Source organism: Salvelinus sp. IW2-2015, linkage group LG9 (assembly GCF_002910315.2).
Source record: "Salvelinus sp. IW2-2015 linkage group LG9, ASM291031v2, whole genome shotgun sequence".
Lineage (NCBI taxonomy): Eukaryota > Metazoa > Chordata > Actinopteri > Salmoniformes > Salmonidae > Salvelinus > Salvelinus sp. IW2-2015.
The window spans coordinates 26,717,294-26,736,252 of NC_036849.1; the positions used below are offsets into that span (position 1 = coordinate 26,717,294).

General features: G+C 40.6%; 1 protein-coding gene across 2 annotated transcripts in view; it reads left to right on the forward strand.

The window, feature by feature from the left end:
- Positions 1-6,919: 6,919 nt before the first annotated feature.
- LOC111968888 (disintegrin and metalloproteinase domain-containing protein 17) overlaps positions 6,920-18,959 on the forward strand; it is a 36,311-nt gene continuing 24,271 nt past the window's right edge. The window contains exons 1-5 of one of the 2 annotated variants that reach the window (XM_023994826.2): positions 6,920-7,119; positions 15,235-15,367; positions 15,872-16,005; positions 16,159-16,247; positions 17,436-17,604. In XM_023994826.2, coding sequence (XP_023850594.1) covers positions 7,011-7,119; positions 15,235-15,367; positions 15,872-16,005; positions 16,159-16,247; positions 17,436-17,604 — 634 coding nt within the window. In that variant the 5' untranslated portion in view covers positions 6,920-7,010. Of the gene's footprint in view, positions 7,120-15,234; positions 15,368-15,871; positions 16,006-16,158; positions 16,248-16,309; positions 16,731-17,435; positions 17,605-18,959 lie in introns of those variants that run through there. The other variant, XM_070445245.1, reaches the window with a different exon arrangement.

Genomic DNA, 18,959 nt, shown 5'->3' on the forward strand with positions numbered 1-18,959 from the left:
AATGCTCTACACACCAAGTCCAAATGTCCAATTTAGTACTTTTCAATGCAGGTTTGTGCACATGTTAATTAACAAGGGTGTGTGGTTAGTCCAGTGATTGTCATTAGAGATTTGGACCACTATGTTTTTGCTAATCATCGATTGTAGTTCCCAAAAGCCTTGTGGAAATGCCCAATGTATCAGCTATGTAACATGAATAAAATGAAATTTTATAAACCCAGCTCGAGATAGGGTCTTTCTTAAAGGGAATTTAGGCTTGCGCTGTTTCTTTTTTAATGTGTACTGCTTTCAACCCTTTATCAAATTGTTATAGAAAAGATTTGCTGACACGGCCAGACATATAACCCTGGACCAGCGTTCATGTAGGTGGCGTGGGGGCAAATATCACGTGATTGATTCATTTGAGAAGAGTGAAGACACCAGTGGCGTGCCGTGGCCTGGGGCCTAGGCCTTCAGTGAGGTACTACACAGTCCCACCCGAATTAATCCACCTCTTATTATCATCAATTATGCCATGGCTCTAGACACTATTCATTTAGACAGAAACGCAGATAACCAGGCGTTGCGTCACCTTGAAATTGACAAATTGAAATTTTTGGGTAAACAGTGTTTAACAGACAACTCAAGTTTGCAAAGCCAGTGTGGCTCCAAACACCAAATCGATCACTTGCAAATAATAGGCATTCCCAGCAGTACAGTTTGCAGTGCTTCTCGGAGCCTTTGAGCCATTGACAGCGCTCGTAGTTGAAACTTTGAAAGTGGCGAGCGAACGAACCCCTTTCCCGCCTGTGACAGGCTTTGTGGCGTCGGGCGACCTCTCCTTACAATGTCTAACTTTTCTTGAAAAGTTCGTCTTGAGAATGGCGTTATAATTATATCCTCGACGAAATCGATATCTTCTCCTCCTTCCGCCATTGTGGGTTCAAAAAACAGCTTAGTAGAGTTTCCTAGATCTGCATAGACCTGCCCATAGGACCTGCCTCTCAATATTGGTAATCCAATCAAAAGACGTGGACGCCCTAGGCCTGCTAGCTGGCTCCTGTGTAACACTGGAGCCAGCCGCAGGCGTACAATAGCCAACTCTAAAGCTGATGGTTGACACAAAATTTTAATTTCCATTCACTTTAAGCTACAAGCGCCCGCACTGTTGATTCTGAAGGCCTGAGAGCAGATTTTAGACCCCTGGCAACACATGATGGCTGAATATGATTGGATAAAAGATCTAACATAAAGACCAGCCCTCCAAATCTCAACCTGGGGCTGGAAGCAGTGCAACCAAGAGGAAAGCTATGAAATGAAGAGTATAACTCTTACTCTGGGGAATAATTTAATACATATTTGTGGGAAAATATATTWAAAAAAAAATTATATTCTGATGATGTTTAGGCCAGCAGAGAAGGCCTTGCAGGCCCTGACGGCCCACCACTGGAAGACACCCATTCCACTAGTGGAAAGGAGAAAATCTGCAGGCTATAGACCTACCGCATTTAAATGAATGAGTATGGTATGCAGTTATTCCCTGTCCTAAATGTCTATCAGCATAATTTAGTAAATATTAAATTTTGTTCAATATGAAATATTTGTTCCCCAAAAAATATTTTGTATATTTTTCTCAGATGCAGTATGACTTCCGGGTGTAGGAAGCAGAAATTGCTAATTAAATGACTGAGTGTAACTTCAAATGTGTTAATCTACAATATATTATTAGACATTTAAACGTTTGAGCTATATATCTAAGGCTTGCGAATATAACTTAAGTCGCAATCGAAATAATTTTGGTTAAAAAGTCAAGCGCGAACAAGGACCGCTAAGCAAACTTGCTTGACCTAGGTAAAATGAGTTTTATACTGGATGTTCGGCTTCTCTCGACATTAGCTATTGAACCAAGCAAGCCATGCCTATGAAGATTATATATTCTGAATCGGGAGGGTGGAGAAAATTCCACGGCTTTCAATCTTCAAAGCCCTCACACAAAGCGGGCTATGACTAGGAAAATGATATATTCTGAATCGGGAGGGTGGAGAAAATCCAGTTTTGTATTTAATTTTTATGTTTATTCCTTTCAATCTTCAATAGCTCTTACACAAAGCGAGCAATGACTATGAAAAGCATATATTCTGAATCACGGGAGGATAGAGAAAAATCCACCGATTTGTTTTGTTTCAATCTTCATCTTTGTTTTTGTTCTAAAATTGTCTTTTTCAGACTTAAGACATCCGCCAGTGCTTTTTGAACTTTTACTGTTGGAAAGTGATATCCTAAGTATAAATACAATAAACTGTGTGTGTGTGTGCGTGCTTGAATGCGTGTGTTCCCCAGTTGCACTACACTCCATTAGCTAAGGGTACAGATTCCAAACTTCAGAGATTTTTGCAATTCGTTCCAGTCGCAGGCAGCAGAGAACTGGAAGGAAAGGCGGCCAAAGTAAGTGTTGGCTTTGGGGATGACCAGTGCAATATACCTGCTGCAGCACGTGCTGCAGCACGTGCTACAGGTGGGTGTTGCTATGGTGACCAGTGAGCTGAGATAAGGTGAGGCTTTACCTAGCAAAGACTTGGAGCCAGTGGGTTTGGCGACGGATATGTAGTGAGGGCCAGCCAACGAGAGTATACAGGTCGCAGTGGTGGGTAGTATATGGGGCTTTGGTGACAAAACGGATGGCACTGTGATAGACCACATCCAGTTTGCTGAGTAGAGTGTTAGGGGCTAATTTGTAAATGACATCACCGAAGTCAAGGATCGGTCGGATAGTCAGTTTTACGAGGGTATGTTTGGCAGCATGAGTGAAGGAGGCTTTGTTGCGAAATAGGAAGCCGATTCTAGATTTAATTTTGGATTGGAGATGCTTAATGTGAGTCTGGAAGGAGAGTTTACAGTCTAACCAGACACCTAGGTATTTGTAGTTATCCAAATATTCTAGGTCAGCACCGTCCAGAGTAGTGATGCTAGTCGGGCAGAAGGGTGCGGGCAGCAATCGGCTGAAGAGCATGCACTTAGTTTTATTAGCATTTAAGAGCAGTTGGAGGCCACGGAAGGAGTGTTGTATGGCGTTGAAGCTCGTTTGGAGGTTTGTTAGCACAGTGTCCAAAGAAGGGCCAGATGTATACAGACTGGTGTCGTCTGTGTAGAGGTGGGTCAGAGAATCATCAGCAGCAAGAGCGACATCATTGATATATATACAGAGAAAAAAGTTGGCCCGAGAATTGAACCCTGTGGCACCCCCATAGAGACTGCCAGAGGTCCGGACAACAGGCCCTCCAATTTGACACACTGAACTCTGAGAAGTAGTTGGTGAACCAGGCGAGGCAGTCATTTGAGAAGCCAAGGCTATTGAGTCTGCCGATAAGAATGTGGTGATTGACAGAGTCGAAAGCCTTGGCCAGGTCGATGAAGACGGCTGCACAGTACTGTCTTTTATCGATGGCGGTTATGATATCGTTTAGGGCCTTGAGCGTAGCAGAGGTGCACCCATGACCAGCTCGGAAACCAGATTGCATAGTGGAGAAGGTACGGTGGGATTCGAAATGGTCGTGATCTGTTTGCTTTAGAACAAAAGGCCCTGGATCTTGTGACTGGGGTCATAACCTGGCCTTGGGTATTATCTTCACAAAGGACATACCTTTTAACAAATTATTTTGCGATGTGGAGAAGCCTACTAGACTGTTGTCAAGCTGAAGTGATGGATGTCCAATCCCAGCAGCTCAATAAGGACAGAGCCATTAAGTACAGTATCATTTTCATAGTCAAGGTACACTTTGTATAATAGCTATTGAAGATTGAAAGCCCCCCACAAGAAAAATATAAACATTTCTACAAAAAAAAGCTATTGAAGATTGAAAGCTTAAAGGTTTTATTCTTCTAAATTTTAACGAAAAAAACCTGTGGATTTTTCACCATCATCCCCTGATTCAGAATATATCATGTTCATAGTCATGACATGTTGTGTGTAAGAGCTATTGAAGATTGAAATCAGAATAAAATAAAAGAATCAACATGTCAACACAAAAAAACAGTGGATTTGTGTCCTTCCTCCCCTGATTCAGAATTAATCATTTTCATAGTCATGGCACACGTTGTGTAAGAGCTATTGAAGATTGAAATCAGAAATCTTATTTATTTTTCACACAAAAAAAGGTGTGGGTTGTTCTCCATCCACCCCTGATTCAGAATATACCATCTTCATAGTCATGGCATTCAGTGATGTGTGTAGTAGTGCCTGGGGAAGTGGGTACCCTGAAATTTTTTCTAAAACATTTACAGAACGCCCAGCGAAGGAAAGGCGCCCGAGGTGAAAAATTCTATGGGAAACAGCGACGTACACTCTGAATTACCTAAAATTATACATCCCATAGTGGTCTTTCACAGTCAGGCCAACCCAAGCTGTACTGTGCAACTAAGCTAATAGTAGGCCTACCATTGAAGCAAATAAATGTAAAAAGGCGTTCACTCTTAAAGTCACACTTTTTTTAACAGAAAAAACAACAAAATTGTATGTTTTAAGTCCATGACAATGCTTAAAACTTCTTACAGCTGAGATCCCGTTAACAGGATCAATATGACAACAGCCAGTGAAAGTGCAGGGTGCCAAATTAAAACAGAAATCTCATAATTAAAATTCCTCAAACATACAAGTATTTTACACCATTTTAAAGATAAACTTGTTGTTAATCCCACCACAGTGTCCGATTTCAAAAAGGCTTTACGACGAAAGCATAACATGCGATTATGTTAGGTCAGCACCTAGTCACAGAAAAACACAGTCAGTTTTCCAGCCAAAGAGTCACAAAAAGCAGAAATAGAGATAAAATTAATCACTAACCTTTGATGATCTTCATCAGATGACACTCATAGGATTTCATGTTACACAATACATGTATGTTTTGTTCGATAAAGTTCATATTTATATCCAAAAATCTCAGTTTACATTGGCGCGTTATGTTCAGTAATGTTTTGCTTCCAAAACATCCGGTGATTTTGCAGAGCCACATCAATTTACAGAAATACTCATAATAAACATTGATAAAAGATACAAGTGTTATGCATGGAACTTTAGATAAACTTCTTAATGCAACTGCTTTGTCAGATTTCAAAAAAGCTTTACGGAAAAAACACACCATGCAATAATCTGAGTACAGCGCTCAGAGACCAAAACAAGCCATACAGATACCCGCCATGTTGTGGAGTCAACAGAAGTTAGAAATAGCATTATAAATATTCACTTACCTTTGATGATCTTCATCAGAATGCACTCCCAGGAATCCCAGTTCCACAATAAATGTTTGTTTTGTTCGATAAAGTCCATAATTTGTCCAAATACCTCCTTTTTGTTCGCGTGTTTAGTTCACAAATCCAAATTCACGATGCGCAGGCCAGACGAAAAGTCAAAAAATTCCATTACAGTTTGTAGAAACATGTCAAACGATGTATAGAATCAATCTTTAGGATGCTTTTAACATAAATCTTCAATAATGTTTCAACCGGAGAATTCCTTTGTCTTTAGAAATGCAATGGAACGCAGCTACCTCTCAAGGGCGCGCACCTGACTGAGCTCATGGCAATCTGCCAGAACTCTTACGCAATCAGCTCATATTCTCTCCTCCTTCACAGTAGAAGCCTGAAACAAGGTTCTAAAGACTGTTGACATGTAGTGGAAGCCTTAGGAAGTGCAATCGGACTAAATTTCCACTGTATATTGGATAGGCAAAGACTTGAAAACATACAAACCACAGATTTCCCACTTCCTGGTTGGATTTTTTCTCAGGTTTTTGCCTGCCATATGAGTTCTGTTATACTCACAGATATCATTCAAACACTTTTAGAAACGTCAGAGTGTTTTCTATCCAAATCCACTAATAATATGCATATCTTAGCTTCTGGGCCTGAGTAGCAGGCAGTTTACTCTGGGCACCTTATTCATCCAAGCTACTCAATACTGCACCTCATCCATAAGAAGTTTTAAACCACATCAGGAGACCACTTTTGATGTCTGGAAAAATCTAAGAAATTTAGATTTTTTTGTGTAGTTAATTGAAGTGTGTAGGCATCTAGCACTGTTGTTTGGTTAGCAGTGTTTCAGTAGCACATGAGATGGAGTTTGCAAAATAAATGGCTAGGCTACCGAATTGATGCAAATAATCACGTCACTGACAGATTGGCGTAGACTACTTTGTAGCTATGGTAGTTAACATTTAATAAAGAAGGTTTTTGGGAAAGCCTTTCCATCTACCAGAAAATGGTTGGGCCTATCATTGGCATTGCTATATTTTTATATTCCTTAATTGTTTGAAACCTGAACATTTTACTTCATATGAGGCATGTCTTACCTTACTTGAAAGTAGCCTATAGACAAAATCCCACCATAGAAACATGGAGGAAATTATTTGTAGAAAGACTTACTCATATGCTTTCTCCTATTCTATTGATTTTCTTTCAACTTTTTTCATTGTCTAGCAGCCAAAGGCATTATCATAGTAATTTTAGCAACCCATGATAGTAATTGCATATTTAAATCCGCCCTCTTTCAAAATTTCTAACATATATTTCCATCTCTGTCCATGAAACCCAGTGCACATTTTAAAACAGCGTTTTCCCGCAAATTGCATTTTGGAACATTCACGCAAAAGCCCACCGCCGTCTGTATATTGCTGCGCCTAAAATGCGAAGAAATAATAGTTTATCAACATTTAAGCTAAACGTTCTGATCTGTTCAATCATCCGTATTAATTGAAACGGAGGATACCTCAACTACATTACATTGGTACGTATCAGTGGGGATTAAGAAGTGAGCACACGCAAATGCCCACGGGAATAGTAAGTGGGTATATCTTCCTATATCCTAAACTACACCAGTGATGGCATGATTGGTTCAACAGTTATTGACGAGAGAAAACCAGAATATCCAATATAAAACTAATTTTACATGGGTGCTACACCTGCTCTGCCTAGCCTGGTTAACGGTTCCTGTGTTGACTTGCAATAATGACACAGGTGGAGTAAGCTCTTTTAACGTCATGATGAAGTATCTGGTACTTGTGGCCTTTTTGGCTCCTTGTTGGGTCAATTGTGCGATTAAATCAAGGGCCACTGAGGAAGAAACACGGGAAAATGACACAGAGTTCGGTGAGTAACGTTAACCTAGCTAGTGGCTAGCTAGCTCGCAGACATGTTCTAGAGAAGCAAGCTGTCAGTCAAATGTATGCAAATTAGGCTGTTAGTTAGCTACATCTTCAATTGCTAAAGTTTGACGATAGTGTTCGCTAGATAGCTGTCTAGTTAACTAACAAACGAGTTAACTTTTTAATGTTGTTAGGTTAGCAAGTCCTGAAGAAAATCTTACTCGCTATCTAGCTAGATGGAATGTCTGGTATTCAGCATCATAGTAACGTGCATCATGCTGTGTGCGTTCAAATGAATCAAGACAGGGTGGCTATTTCTTTTCCAGTGGTGCCAGAGCAGTGTTCTTCAATCCAAGTCTCATCACATCTTGTGATTCAACTGAAATATTGTATGTTAGTTAGCTGAGTTAACTAGCTACAGATGTATAGGGCTGGAACAAATACCTGCGCAACCTGTGGGTCCTCAGGACCAGGATTGAGGAATGCATTTGTTCCCAGTCTAGCTAGATAATTATGAAGATCGCAATTCAATGTTTTACATAACCTGTAGTGATGTGCTGAAACAACAAACGTGTACGCATAGCTTTCCAGTGTTGGCCACCCCTGAAATAATTTGGTAAATCAAGATTGGTATTTAGGTCTATTTTTATTTAACTAGGCAAGTCAGTTAAGAACAAATTCTTAGTTACAATGACGGCCTAGGAACAGTGGGTTAACTGCCTTGTTCAGAATGACATATGTTTACCTTGTCAGCTCAGGTATTCGATCAAGCAACCTTTCGGTTACTGGCCTAATGCTCTAACCACTAGGCTACCTGCCACCTATATAGGCCCATATCTTGAAATTGTCACAGGCTGAGGATGTCAATTAAGTACCTAGTTAAAATTTCAACCATGCTCAATTTGTTTTAATTAGGAAAGTGTAATGCTCTGACTAACCCCACAAAGACAGTGTTGACAATCTATTTGTAGGCTGTGTGGCATTAAGGGCTCTCCACAGTGATTTCACAGCCTACACAAAATTCAGCCTCGCAAAATTATGTAGAACTACGTAGAGAGCTACACAAACTAAACTCTGTTGGATCTGTTTCTTAGACTCTGTAGAGCCCTTTAGACAGGAAGGAACTAGCTACATGACAGCTTTCAAGAGGAAGTGAGAAACTTCCATTTTGGCTGAATCCTCTGAAAGATTCATGGTAAAAATGTATTTTAGACTACTAACTGTTACTCAGTGCTGCATCAATCCAATATTATTTGCCACAGAGCGAGTAGAGTATAGGCTATTGCAGAGGTCACTAAAAATAAACCAGGGTTTTGTTCCAGCACTAACACATCTGATTCAGCTAATCAGGAAGATCATGATTAATACATGAATCCGGTGTGTTACTGCTGGGTTAGAACCAAAGGCTGCACATTTGAAGCTCATTGGGACAAGGGTTGGTGACCACTGTACGCTTACTGTACCAATGATATTGAATGTTACCATTTTCACTTTATTGGAGTTACATTGAGGGAGTTCAGTTGTGTGTGTGTGTGTGTAGTACCAGTCAAAAGTTTGGAAACACCTACTCATTCCAGGGTTTTTCTTTATTTTTACTATTTTCTACATTGTAGAATAATAGTGAAGACATCAAAACTATGAAATGACACATATGGAATCATGTAGTTACCAAATTAGTGTTAAACAAATGAAAATATATTTTATTTTTGAGATTGTTCAAAGTAGCCATCCATTGCCTCGATGACAGGATTGGAAACTTTTGGCATTTTCTCAACCAGCTTGAATGCATTTCAATTAACAGGTGTGCCTTGTTAAAAGTTAATTTGTGGAAGTTTTTTCCTTAATGCATTTGAGCCAATCAGTTGTGTTGTGACAAGGTAGGGGTGGTATACAAAGATAGCCCTATTTGGTAAAAGACCAAGTCCATATTATGGCAAGAACAGCTCAAATAAGCAAAGAGAAATGACAGTCCATCATTACTTTAAGACATGAAGGTCAGTCAATCTGGAAAAGTTCAAGAACTTTGAAAGTTTCTTCAAGTGCAGTCGTAAAAACTAGAGGTCGACCGATTAATCGGAATGGCCGATTATTTAGGGCCGTTTTCATAACAATTGGAAATCGGTATTTTTGGACATCGATTTGGCCATTTTTATTTATTTATATATTTTTTACACCTTTTATTTAACTAAGCAAGTCAGTTGAGAATACATTCTTATTTTCAATGACGGCCTAGGAACGGTGGGTTAACTGCCTTGTTCAGGGGTAGAACGACAGATTTTTGCCTTGTCAGCTAGGGGATTCAATCTTGCAACCTTACGGTTAACTAGTCCAACGCTCTAACCACCTGCCTCTCATTGCACTCCACGAGGTGCCTGCCTGTTACGCGAATGCAGTAAGAAGCCACGGTAAGTTGCTAGCTAGCATTAAACTTATCTTATAAAAAAACAATCAATCAATCATAATCACTAGTTAACTACACATGGTTGATGATATTACTAGTTTATCTAGCGTGTCCTGCGTTGCATATAATCGATGCGGTGCGCATTCGCGAAAAAGGTACCTAAACATCAATGCCTTTCTTAAAATCAATACACAAGTATATATTTTTAAACCTGCATATTTAGTTAATATTGCCTGAATTTCTTTGTGTCACTTCTCTTGCAACAGAGTCAGGGTATATGCAGCAGTTTGGGCCGCCTAGCCCCTTGGCAAACTGTGTGGATACTATTTCTTCCTAACAAAGACAGCCAACTTCGCCAAACGGGGGATGATTTAACAAAAGCGCTTTTGCGAAAAAAGCACAATCGTTGCACGACTGGACCTAACCATAAACATCAATGCCTTTCTTAAAATCAATACACAGAAGTATATATTTTTAAACCTGCATATTTAGTTAAAAGAAATCCAGGTTAGCAGGCAATATTAACCAGGTGAAATTGTGTCACTTCTCTTGCGTTCATTGCACGCAGAGTCAGGGTATATGCAACAGTTTGGGACGCCTGGCTCGTTGCGAACAAATTTTATGACATAACATTGAAGGTTGTGCAATGTAACAGGAATATTTAGACTTATGGATGCCACCCGTTAGATAAAATACGGAACGGTTCCGTATTTCACTGAAAGAATAAATGTTTTGTTTTCGAGATGATAGTTTCCGGATTCGACCATATTAATGACCTAAGGCTTGTATTTCTGTGTGTTATAATTAAGTCTATGATTTGATAGAGCAGTCTGACTGAGCGATGGTAGGCACCAGCAGGCTCGTAAGCATTCATTCAAACAGCACTTTCGTGCGTTTTGCCAGCAGCTCTGCTGTTTATGACTTCAAGCCTATCAACTCCTCAGATGAGGCTGGTGTAACCGATGTGAAATGGCTAGCTAGTTAGCGGAGTGCACGCTAATAGCGTTTCAAACGTCACTCACTCTGAGACTTGGAGTAGTTGTTCCCCTTGCTCTGCATGGGTAACGCTGCTTCGAGGGTGGCTGTTGTCGATGTGTTCCTGGTTCGAGCCCAGGTAGGAGCGAGGAGAGGGACGGAAGCTATACTGTTACACTGGCAATACTAAAGTGCCTATAAGAACATCCAATAGTCAAAGGTATATGAAATACAAATGGTATAGAGAGAAATAGTCCTATAATTCCTATAATAACTACAACCTAAAACTTCTTACCTGGGAATATTGAAGACTCATGTTAAAAGGAACCACCAGCTTTCATATATTCTCATGTTCTGAGCAAGGAACTTAAATGTTAGCTTTCTTACATGGCACATATTGCACTTTTACTTTCTTCTCCAACACTTTGTTTTTGCATTATTTAAACCAAAATGAACATGTTTCATTATTTATTTGAGGCTAAATTGATTTTATTGATGTATTAAGTTAAAATAAGTGTTCATTCAGTATTGTTGTAATTGTCATTATTACAAATAAAAAATAAAATAATAATAATCGGCCGATTAATCGTTATCGGATTTTTTTTGGTCCTCCAATAATCGGTATCGGCGTTGAAAAATTATAATCGGTCGACCTCTAGTAAAAACCATCAAGCACTACAATTAAATTGGCTCTCATGAGGACCACCACAGGAAAGGAAGACCCAGAGTTACCTCTGCTGCAGAGGATAAGTTCATTAGAGTTAACTGCCCAAATAGAATTGCAGAACAAATAAATTATTCACCGAGTTCAAGTAACAGACACATCTCAACATCAACTGTTTAGAGGAGACTGTGTGAATCAGGCCTTCGTGGTCGTATTGCTGCAATATGTTAGTCGAGGTAATTGTGGTAATATGTACATGTAGGTAGAGTTATTAAAGTGACTATGCATAGATAATAACAGAGAGTAGTAGCAGCAGGGTAAAAGAGGAGGGGGGGGGGGCAATGCAAATAGTCTGGGTAACAATTTGATTAGGTGTTCAGGAGTCTTATGGCTTTGGGGTAGAATCTGTTTAGAAGCCTCTTGAACCTAGACTTGGCACCCCGGTACCGCTTGCCGTGCTGTAGCAGAGAGAACATGATTAGGGTGGCTGGAGTTTGACAATTTTTAGGGCCTTCCTCTAACACCGCCTGGTATAGAGGTCCTGGATGGCAGGAAGCTTGGCCCCAGTGATGTACTGGGCCGTACTCGCTACCCTCTGTAGTGCCTTGCGGACGTAGGCCGAGCAGTTGCTATACCAGTCAGTGATGCAACCTGTCAGGTTGGAAAAGCAGCCTACAAGTGCTCAGCATACGTGGGAACTCCTTCAAGACTATTGGAAAAGCATTCCAGGTGAAGCTGTTTGAGAGAATGCCAAGAGTGTGCAAAGCTGTCATCAAAGTAAAGGGTGGCTACTTTGAAGAATGTCAAATATAAAATACATTTTGATTTATTTAACACTTTTTTTTTTTTTGGTTACTACATCATTCCATATGTGTTATTTCATAGTTTGTCATCATTATTATTGTACAATGTAGAAATAGTAAAAATAAAGAAAAACCCTTGAATGAGTAGGTGTGTCCAAACTTTTGACTGATACTGATATATATATATATATATACACTGCTCAAAAAAATAAAGGGAACACTTAAACAACACAATGTAACTCCAAGTCAATCACACTTCTGTGAAATCAAACTGTCCACTTAGGAAGCAACACTGATTGACAATAATTCAACATGCTGTTTTGCAAATGGAATAGACAAAGGTGGAAATTATAGGCAATTAGCAAGACACCCCCAATAAAGGAGTGATTCTGCAGGTGGTGACCACAGACCACTTCTCAGTTCCTATGCTTCCTGGCTGATGTTTTGGTCACTTTTGAATGCTGGCGGTGCTTTCACTCTAGTGGTAGCATGAGACGGAGTCAACACCCACACAAGTGGCTCAGGTAGTGCGCTCATCCAGGATGGCACATCAATGCGAGCATTGCCAAACGCAAATGCCAAACGTCCTGCACGGTGTGGGCTGTAAGCACAACCCCCACCTGTGGACGTCGGGCCCTCATACCACCCTCATGGAGTCTGTTTCTAACAGTTTGAGCAGACACATGCACATTTGTGGCCTGCTGGAGGTCATTTTGCAGGGCTCTGGCAGTGCTCCTCCTTGCACAAAGGCGGAGGTAGCGGTCCTGCTGCTGGGTTGTTGCCCTCCTACGGCCTCCTCCACGTCTCCTGATGTACTGGCCTGTCTCCTGATAGCGCCTCCATGCTCTGGACACTACGCTGACAGACACAACAAACCTTCTTGCCACAGCTCGCATTGATGTGCCATCCTGATGAGTTGCACTACCTGAGCCACTTGTGTGGGTTGTAGACTCTGTCTCATGCTACCACTAGAGTGAGAGCACCGCCAGCATTCAAAAGTTTTTCTCATTGTTTATTTGAGCTGTTCTTGGCCAATAATCATGGACTTGGTCTTTTACCAAATAGGGCTATCTTTTGTATACCACCCCTACCTTGTCACAACACAACTGATTGGCTCAAACGCATTAAGGTAAGAAATTCCACAAATGAACTTTTAACAAGGCACACCTGTTAATTGAAACGCATTTCAGGTGACTACCTTATGAAGCTGGTTGAGAGAATGCCAAGAGTGTGCAAATGTAACAGTATAGCTTCCGTCCCTCTCCTCGCCCCTACCTGGGTTCGAACCAGGGACCCTCTGCACACATCGACAACAGCCACCATCAAAGCATCGTTACTTATCGCGCAGACAAAGGGAACAACTACTTTAAGGTCTCAGAGCGAGTGACGTCACCGATTGAAATGCTATTAGCCGTCACCCCGCTAACTAGCTAGCCATTTCACATCGGTTACACAAAGGGTGGCAACCTTTGAATAATCTCAAATGTTAATAACATTAATAACACTTCTTAATAGGGGGCGCTGTTTTCACTTTGGGGGAAAATCGTGCCCAAATTAAACGGCCTCGTACTCTGTTCTAGATCATACAATATGCATATTATTATTACTATTGGATAGAAAACACTCTGAAGTTTCTAAAACGGTTTGAATTATATCTGTGAGTAAAACAGAACTCATTTGGCAGCAAACTTCCAAACAGGAAGTGAAAGTTCTGAAAGTGGGGCTCTGTGTCAGGGCTTGCCTATTCAATTGCCTTATATTTATGGATCTGTATGCACTTCATACGCCTTCCACTAGATGTCAACAGGCAGTAGAATGTTGAATGGGGTGTCTAGCTTGATGTGAGACCGAATGAGAGCTTTGGAGTGACAGGTCCACCCTATTGGCGGTATTCAACTGCGCACCAGGGAACCCCACATTGTCTTCTGAAATGCGTTAGGTATACACGACAAAATGCTCCGGCTCTGACTTTATTGGATACATATGAGAAAAACATCATAAAGATGGATTTTCAACCGAGTTTGACCAGTTTATTCTACGTTTATTGTGAATTTTGGAATTTTTCGTTCCATGCGCCAAGAGTTCTTGGACATGTGCGCTCCACATGGCTAGCCAAAGTTGCTAATTCGACAGAAGAAATGGACATTCTAAAACAAAACAACGATTTATTGTGGAACTAGGACTCCTTGCACTACATTCTGATAGAAGATCATCAAAGGTAAGAGAATATTTATGATGTTATTTCGTATTTTTGTGGTATATGTTGGCTCCAACAAGGCGGAGAATTTGTGGGCGCTGTCTCACAATATTGCATGCTGTACTTTGTACTAAAGTTATTTTTTTAAATCTAACAGCGGTTCCATTAAGAACCAGTGTATCTTTCATTTGCTGTACAACATGTATTTTTTAGTAAAGTTTATGATGAGTTTTTTGGTTAGATTACGTGATTGTCCAAAATTTCTCCGGACAATTTGGTGCATTATGGCGACGTAATCACAATGTAAAACCAGGATTTGTAGCTATAAATATGCACATTTTCGAACAAAACATAAATGTATTGTATAACATGATGTTATAAGACTGTCATCTGATGAAGTTGTTCAAAGGTTAGTGATTCATTTTATCTCTATTTGTGGGTTTTGTGAAAGCTACCTTTGCGGTGGAAACATGGCGTTGTGTGTTTGGCTATTGTGGTGAGCTAATATAAATATATATTGTGTTTTCGCTGTAAAACACTTAAAAAATCGGAAATATTGGCTGGATTCACAAGATGTTTATCTTTCATTTGCTGTATTGGACTTGTGATTTCATGAAATTATATTATATGATATCCCTGTGGCGCTAGGCTAGGCTATGCTAGTCAGCTTTTTTGATGAGGATGATCCCGGATCCGGGATGGGGGGTCCGTAGAGGTTTTAAACAAATCAAAATATATTTTATACGTTTTTTGATTACTATATGATTCCATATATTTTATTTCATAGTTTTGATGTCTTCACGATCATTCTACAATGTAGAAAATAGTAAAAATAAAGAAAAACCCTTGAATGAGTAGGTGTGTCCAAACTTTTTTCTGGTACTGATATAGAGAGAACATGCCATTTAGCAGATGCTTTTATCCAAAGCGACATACAGTCATGCATGCATAAATTTTATGTACAAGTGGTCCCGGAAATTGAACCTACTATCCTACCGTTGCAAACGCCATGCTCTACCAACTGAGCTACATAGGACTGGCCCTCTCACTCTCCTCATATGACTCTTCCCTTATTCCAGAGGCTCTGAGCTCATTGCTGTCCGACTTTGAGGTGCTGCCCGTGTCCGGCCTCCAGCAGCACTCACTCAGGAAGAGGGACATCCACACAGAGTCCCAGCTGGAGCGCATTGTCAGCTTCAGTGCCCTCAAGAGGTAGGTGGCACAAAGTCTCTTATATGGGACTTCTACATTGTGAGCTCTGGATAAGAGCGTCTGCTAAATTACTAAAATGTAAGGGAAAAACAGCCAAGACTCCATTCTACTCAATGAGGCACTTCCACCCACTCATGTAAAGTTCAAAAGCAAGCAAAAAAAGTTGATGTTCAATGGTTTTGTATCATTCTGATGCCGCCCAGTGCTTAGGAAAGATCATATGACGTTAGGGGTTGGAGAAATAGACTAGCACTGTCTCAATTATCTGTAACTTTTCTCAGAGGTTCTAGTCCTCCCTGCTAAGTCCTACTCCTATGTGTTTTTACATTGTTACTGGAATGGCTTTTTATCATTGCCGTGGCCTAATGACTAGAGTGCATGGATTTTCAGTGCAATTGAAACAGACCATTGGCAAAGTTAAAATGTTATCTGTACCCCCATAAACCAGAATATGTACATTCCTCATGTTTCTCTCCATCAAACTGTAATTTATTTCTTCTGCAGACATTTTAAGCTTTACTTGACAACTAACACAGACTTGTTCACTGAGGACTTCAAAGCTGTGTTTGTAGATAAGCAAGGGAAGGAAGACCGCTATGATGTTCAGCTGCAGAACTACTTTACTGGACATCTTGTAGGTGAGTCTGGAGGGTATTTGTTTTGTTGGTTTTACATGGAATATTGATATGGAGGTTTTTGCGCTTGTGTGTCTGTGTGTGTGTGCTTCCATTTCAGTGTGTGTGTGTGCGAGTGAGTACTGAGAAGAATACCTTAACATTGTGTGTGTGTAGGCGAGGAGCACTCCCGTGTTCAGGCACACATAGACGGGGACGAGTTCTCGGCCCACATCCTGACAGAGGAGACAGAGTACAACGTAGAGGTAAATCCCAAAATGGGAGCACTGCTTTAAAGTTTTTAAAGCAGGGGTTGGAACTGGTTCAGGGAACAGAACAGAAAAATAATATTTTTCAAGGAACTGAAACGGAACCTGGAACGAGAGTGATCCATACTGTTCCGGAATGGAACCATTATTTAAAAGCATGGGAACCGGTTAGTAATGTTATTTTACATTCCAGGCATTTTTTTTGTCCCACAAAAAAAGCAACGAAGTTCCTATGCAAAGCTCTGTCACTCAAAAACGTATTCCAGTGTCCAAATCTTTGCCAATGTCTATGTGTGTTTAGGCTACCTGCCCGTCCCCCCTCCAAAACAGGCTACTGTACTGACATTGCAACCGTCATTCAGAAGATAGGGAGAGATTTTTAAATAGCTAGAGAAGAATGGATTAACTTGTTTAATGCTAGTTAAGGAAACTATAGGCCTAGTTATCACGTTTCACGTTGGATTTATCAACTACAAAAAGGTAAGACGTGTTTTTTAATTCTGGTGCTGCTCTGCACATACAAGCTTTTTAGCTAGCTAGCTCAAGCTTGTTAGCGAGCTAGCTCAAAGGACATTCAAAATTCCTCCATAGAAGCCACTCCTAGGTATAATTCTGTGGACCTAATTCAGATAATGCATGTCATAAGATGCCCAGCACTTCAATCCTACTCCTCAACCCTCTCTCCCCACCCGAAAAATGTCATACATTGGCTGCACGCATGTCCATCACGCATGTAAACAACTAGCTTGCCTGCTCTATCTGCACTGATTGGTGAAGTAATATAATGAGCTAAATGTAAAAAACGGTTGATTTCACAGTTTAAAAAAGGAATGATATAAACCAGTACTTTTTTTGAGATCCAACCGGTTCAGAACTTTATTTTGCTGGTAGGAACAGTGGAACGGGGGGAAAAAAGTGGTTCTGTTCAGAATGAAACAATTGGAAAATAGTTCCGGTTCCAAGCCCTTGGTTTAAATTAGGCCAGAAAAAGTCTTAAAACAGTTGCTGGGGAAAAGAGATAGTTTTATCAGCTAAATAAACCAGCGCTAGCCTTTGTTTTGGTAGAATACTTTATCTAACCAATCCTACTTCTCCTTCGTCCTCTCTCGCTCTCTCTTTCTTCTTCACTATTCTCTCTTATTCCTCTTTCTCTCCATCCCCTTCCCCTCTTCCCTCTCTCCTCAGCCCCTTTGGAGGTTCACCGAGGTGCCCCCCGATGGCCGTCTGTTGGTATATCGCTCTGAGGACATCCGGAACCTCAGTCGCCTGGCCTCGCCCAAGGTGTGTGGATACATCCACGCTGGGGCCCAGGACCTGCTACCAGAGGCCGCCAGAGGTGGAGAGGCACAGGAGAGTAAGATGGAGTGTGGGTGTGTGTTTGACAGTATAGGCCTACATACAGAGTAGGAGACACACCATTTATGTATGTTGCATAGGCATAGACCGAGTGCTTGTGTGTGTGGTGTGCAAAAGTGTGTAGGAGTCAAACATTAGAAGCTACTTTATACAACCTTAGTGTGAGGAGGTAGGGAAAGGGAGGAAGATGATTCCTGGAGGAGAGGAGGTAGTAGGTAGGGGGCGCCCATTCTATCTCGTCCCCACACAGCCTCACAATTAATAAAAACCCTTTAATGTCTAAAACCTATGTTCCATAGGCTGGCAACAGGGTGTTATATAAAGCTCTGATTCCTTTGTGCTGCCTGTAAAATGTAAAGAATGACAATGACCTAGGGGAAATCTGAAGGCGCTCAAGACAATGTCCTCTTCAAAAAAACTGTGTGGAAAATGAGGTGAATGATCTCCACAGAAACATTAGAATTCATGAGAGCTGTTGTATGTAATACACGGAGGGGAAGCCATAGTGAGTACACCCACATGCTGTGGTTCGCTACGGAAGAATCTGAGGTCTTTGTGGAGGGAAGAAGAGTACATGATTGACTTGTCTTTGGGGGGGGGGGGGGGGGGGCTGCTGACTGTGGTGTATAGCCAGGTACTATGATACACCAGGCCCACTCCAAATGGATGTAGTCGGAAGGGAATTAACATAGTTAGTTTGAATTGACACATGCTGTACAGTGTGGTTTCTGAGCTGAGCAGAAGTATTATTCTACAGATGGAATAACCTGTGAATTTCAAATAAGGGTTAATAAAAACATTTATTCCGAAAGTAGTGCTTTGCTATTTTGATTACAGATTCTTGTAATGATGAATCCTACAAGCCACAGCCAGTCTTCCTCCTCATAGAATAAGTGGTGTTGATTCATTTTACTAAACACAAAGTTGGAAATCTGAAAGTTCTGAAAATTACTCTATAGTAAAGGATTCATCAGCTAGGCCTATATCTTTAATTTTTAATTTTACTCTTATGAACAAATGGTGTCAAGAAAAAGTGGATTTCTGCATAAATTGGTCATAAAATTTGATATGATCTTCATCTAAGTTACAACAAAGGACAAACAGTCTGCTTAAACTAATAACACAAACTATTTGACGTTTTCTTGTTTTTATTGAACACACCGTGTAAACATTCACAGTGTAGGTTGGAGAAAGTATATGAACCCTTGGATTTAATAACTGGTTGACCCTCCTTTGGCAGCAATAAACTCAACCAAATGTTTTCTGTAGTTGCGGATCAGACCTGCACAATGGTTAGGAGGAATTTTGGTCCATTCATCTTTACAAAACTGTTTCAGTTCAGCAATATTCTTA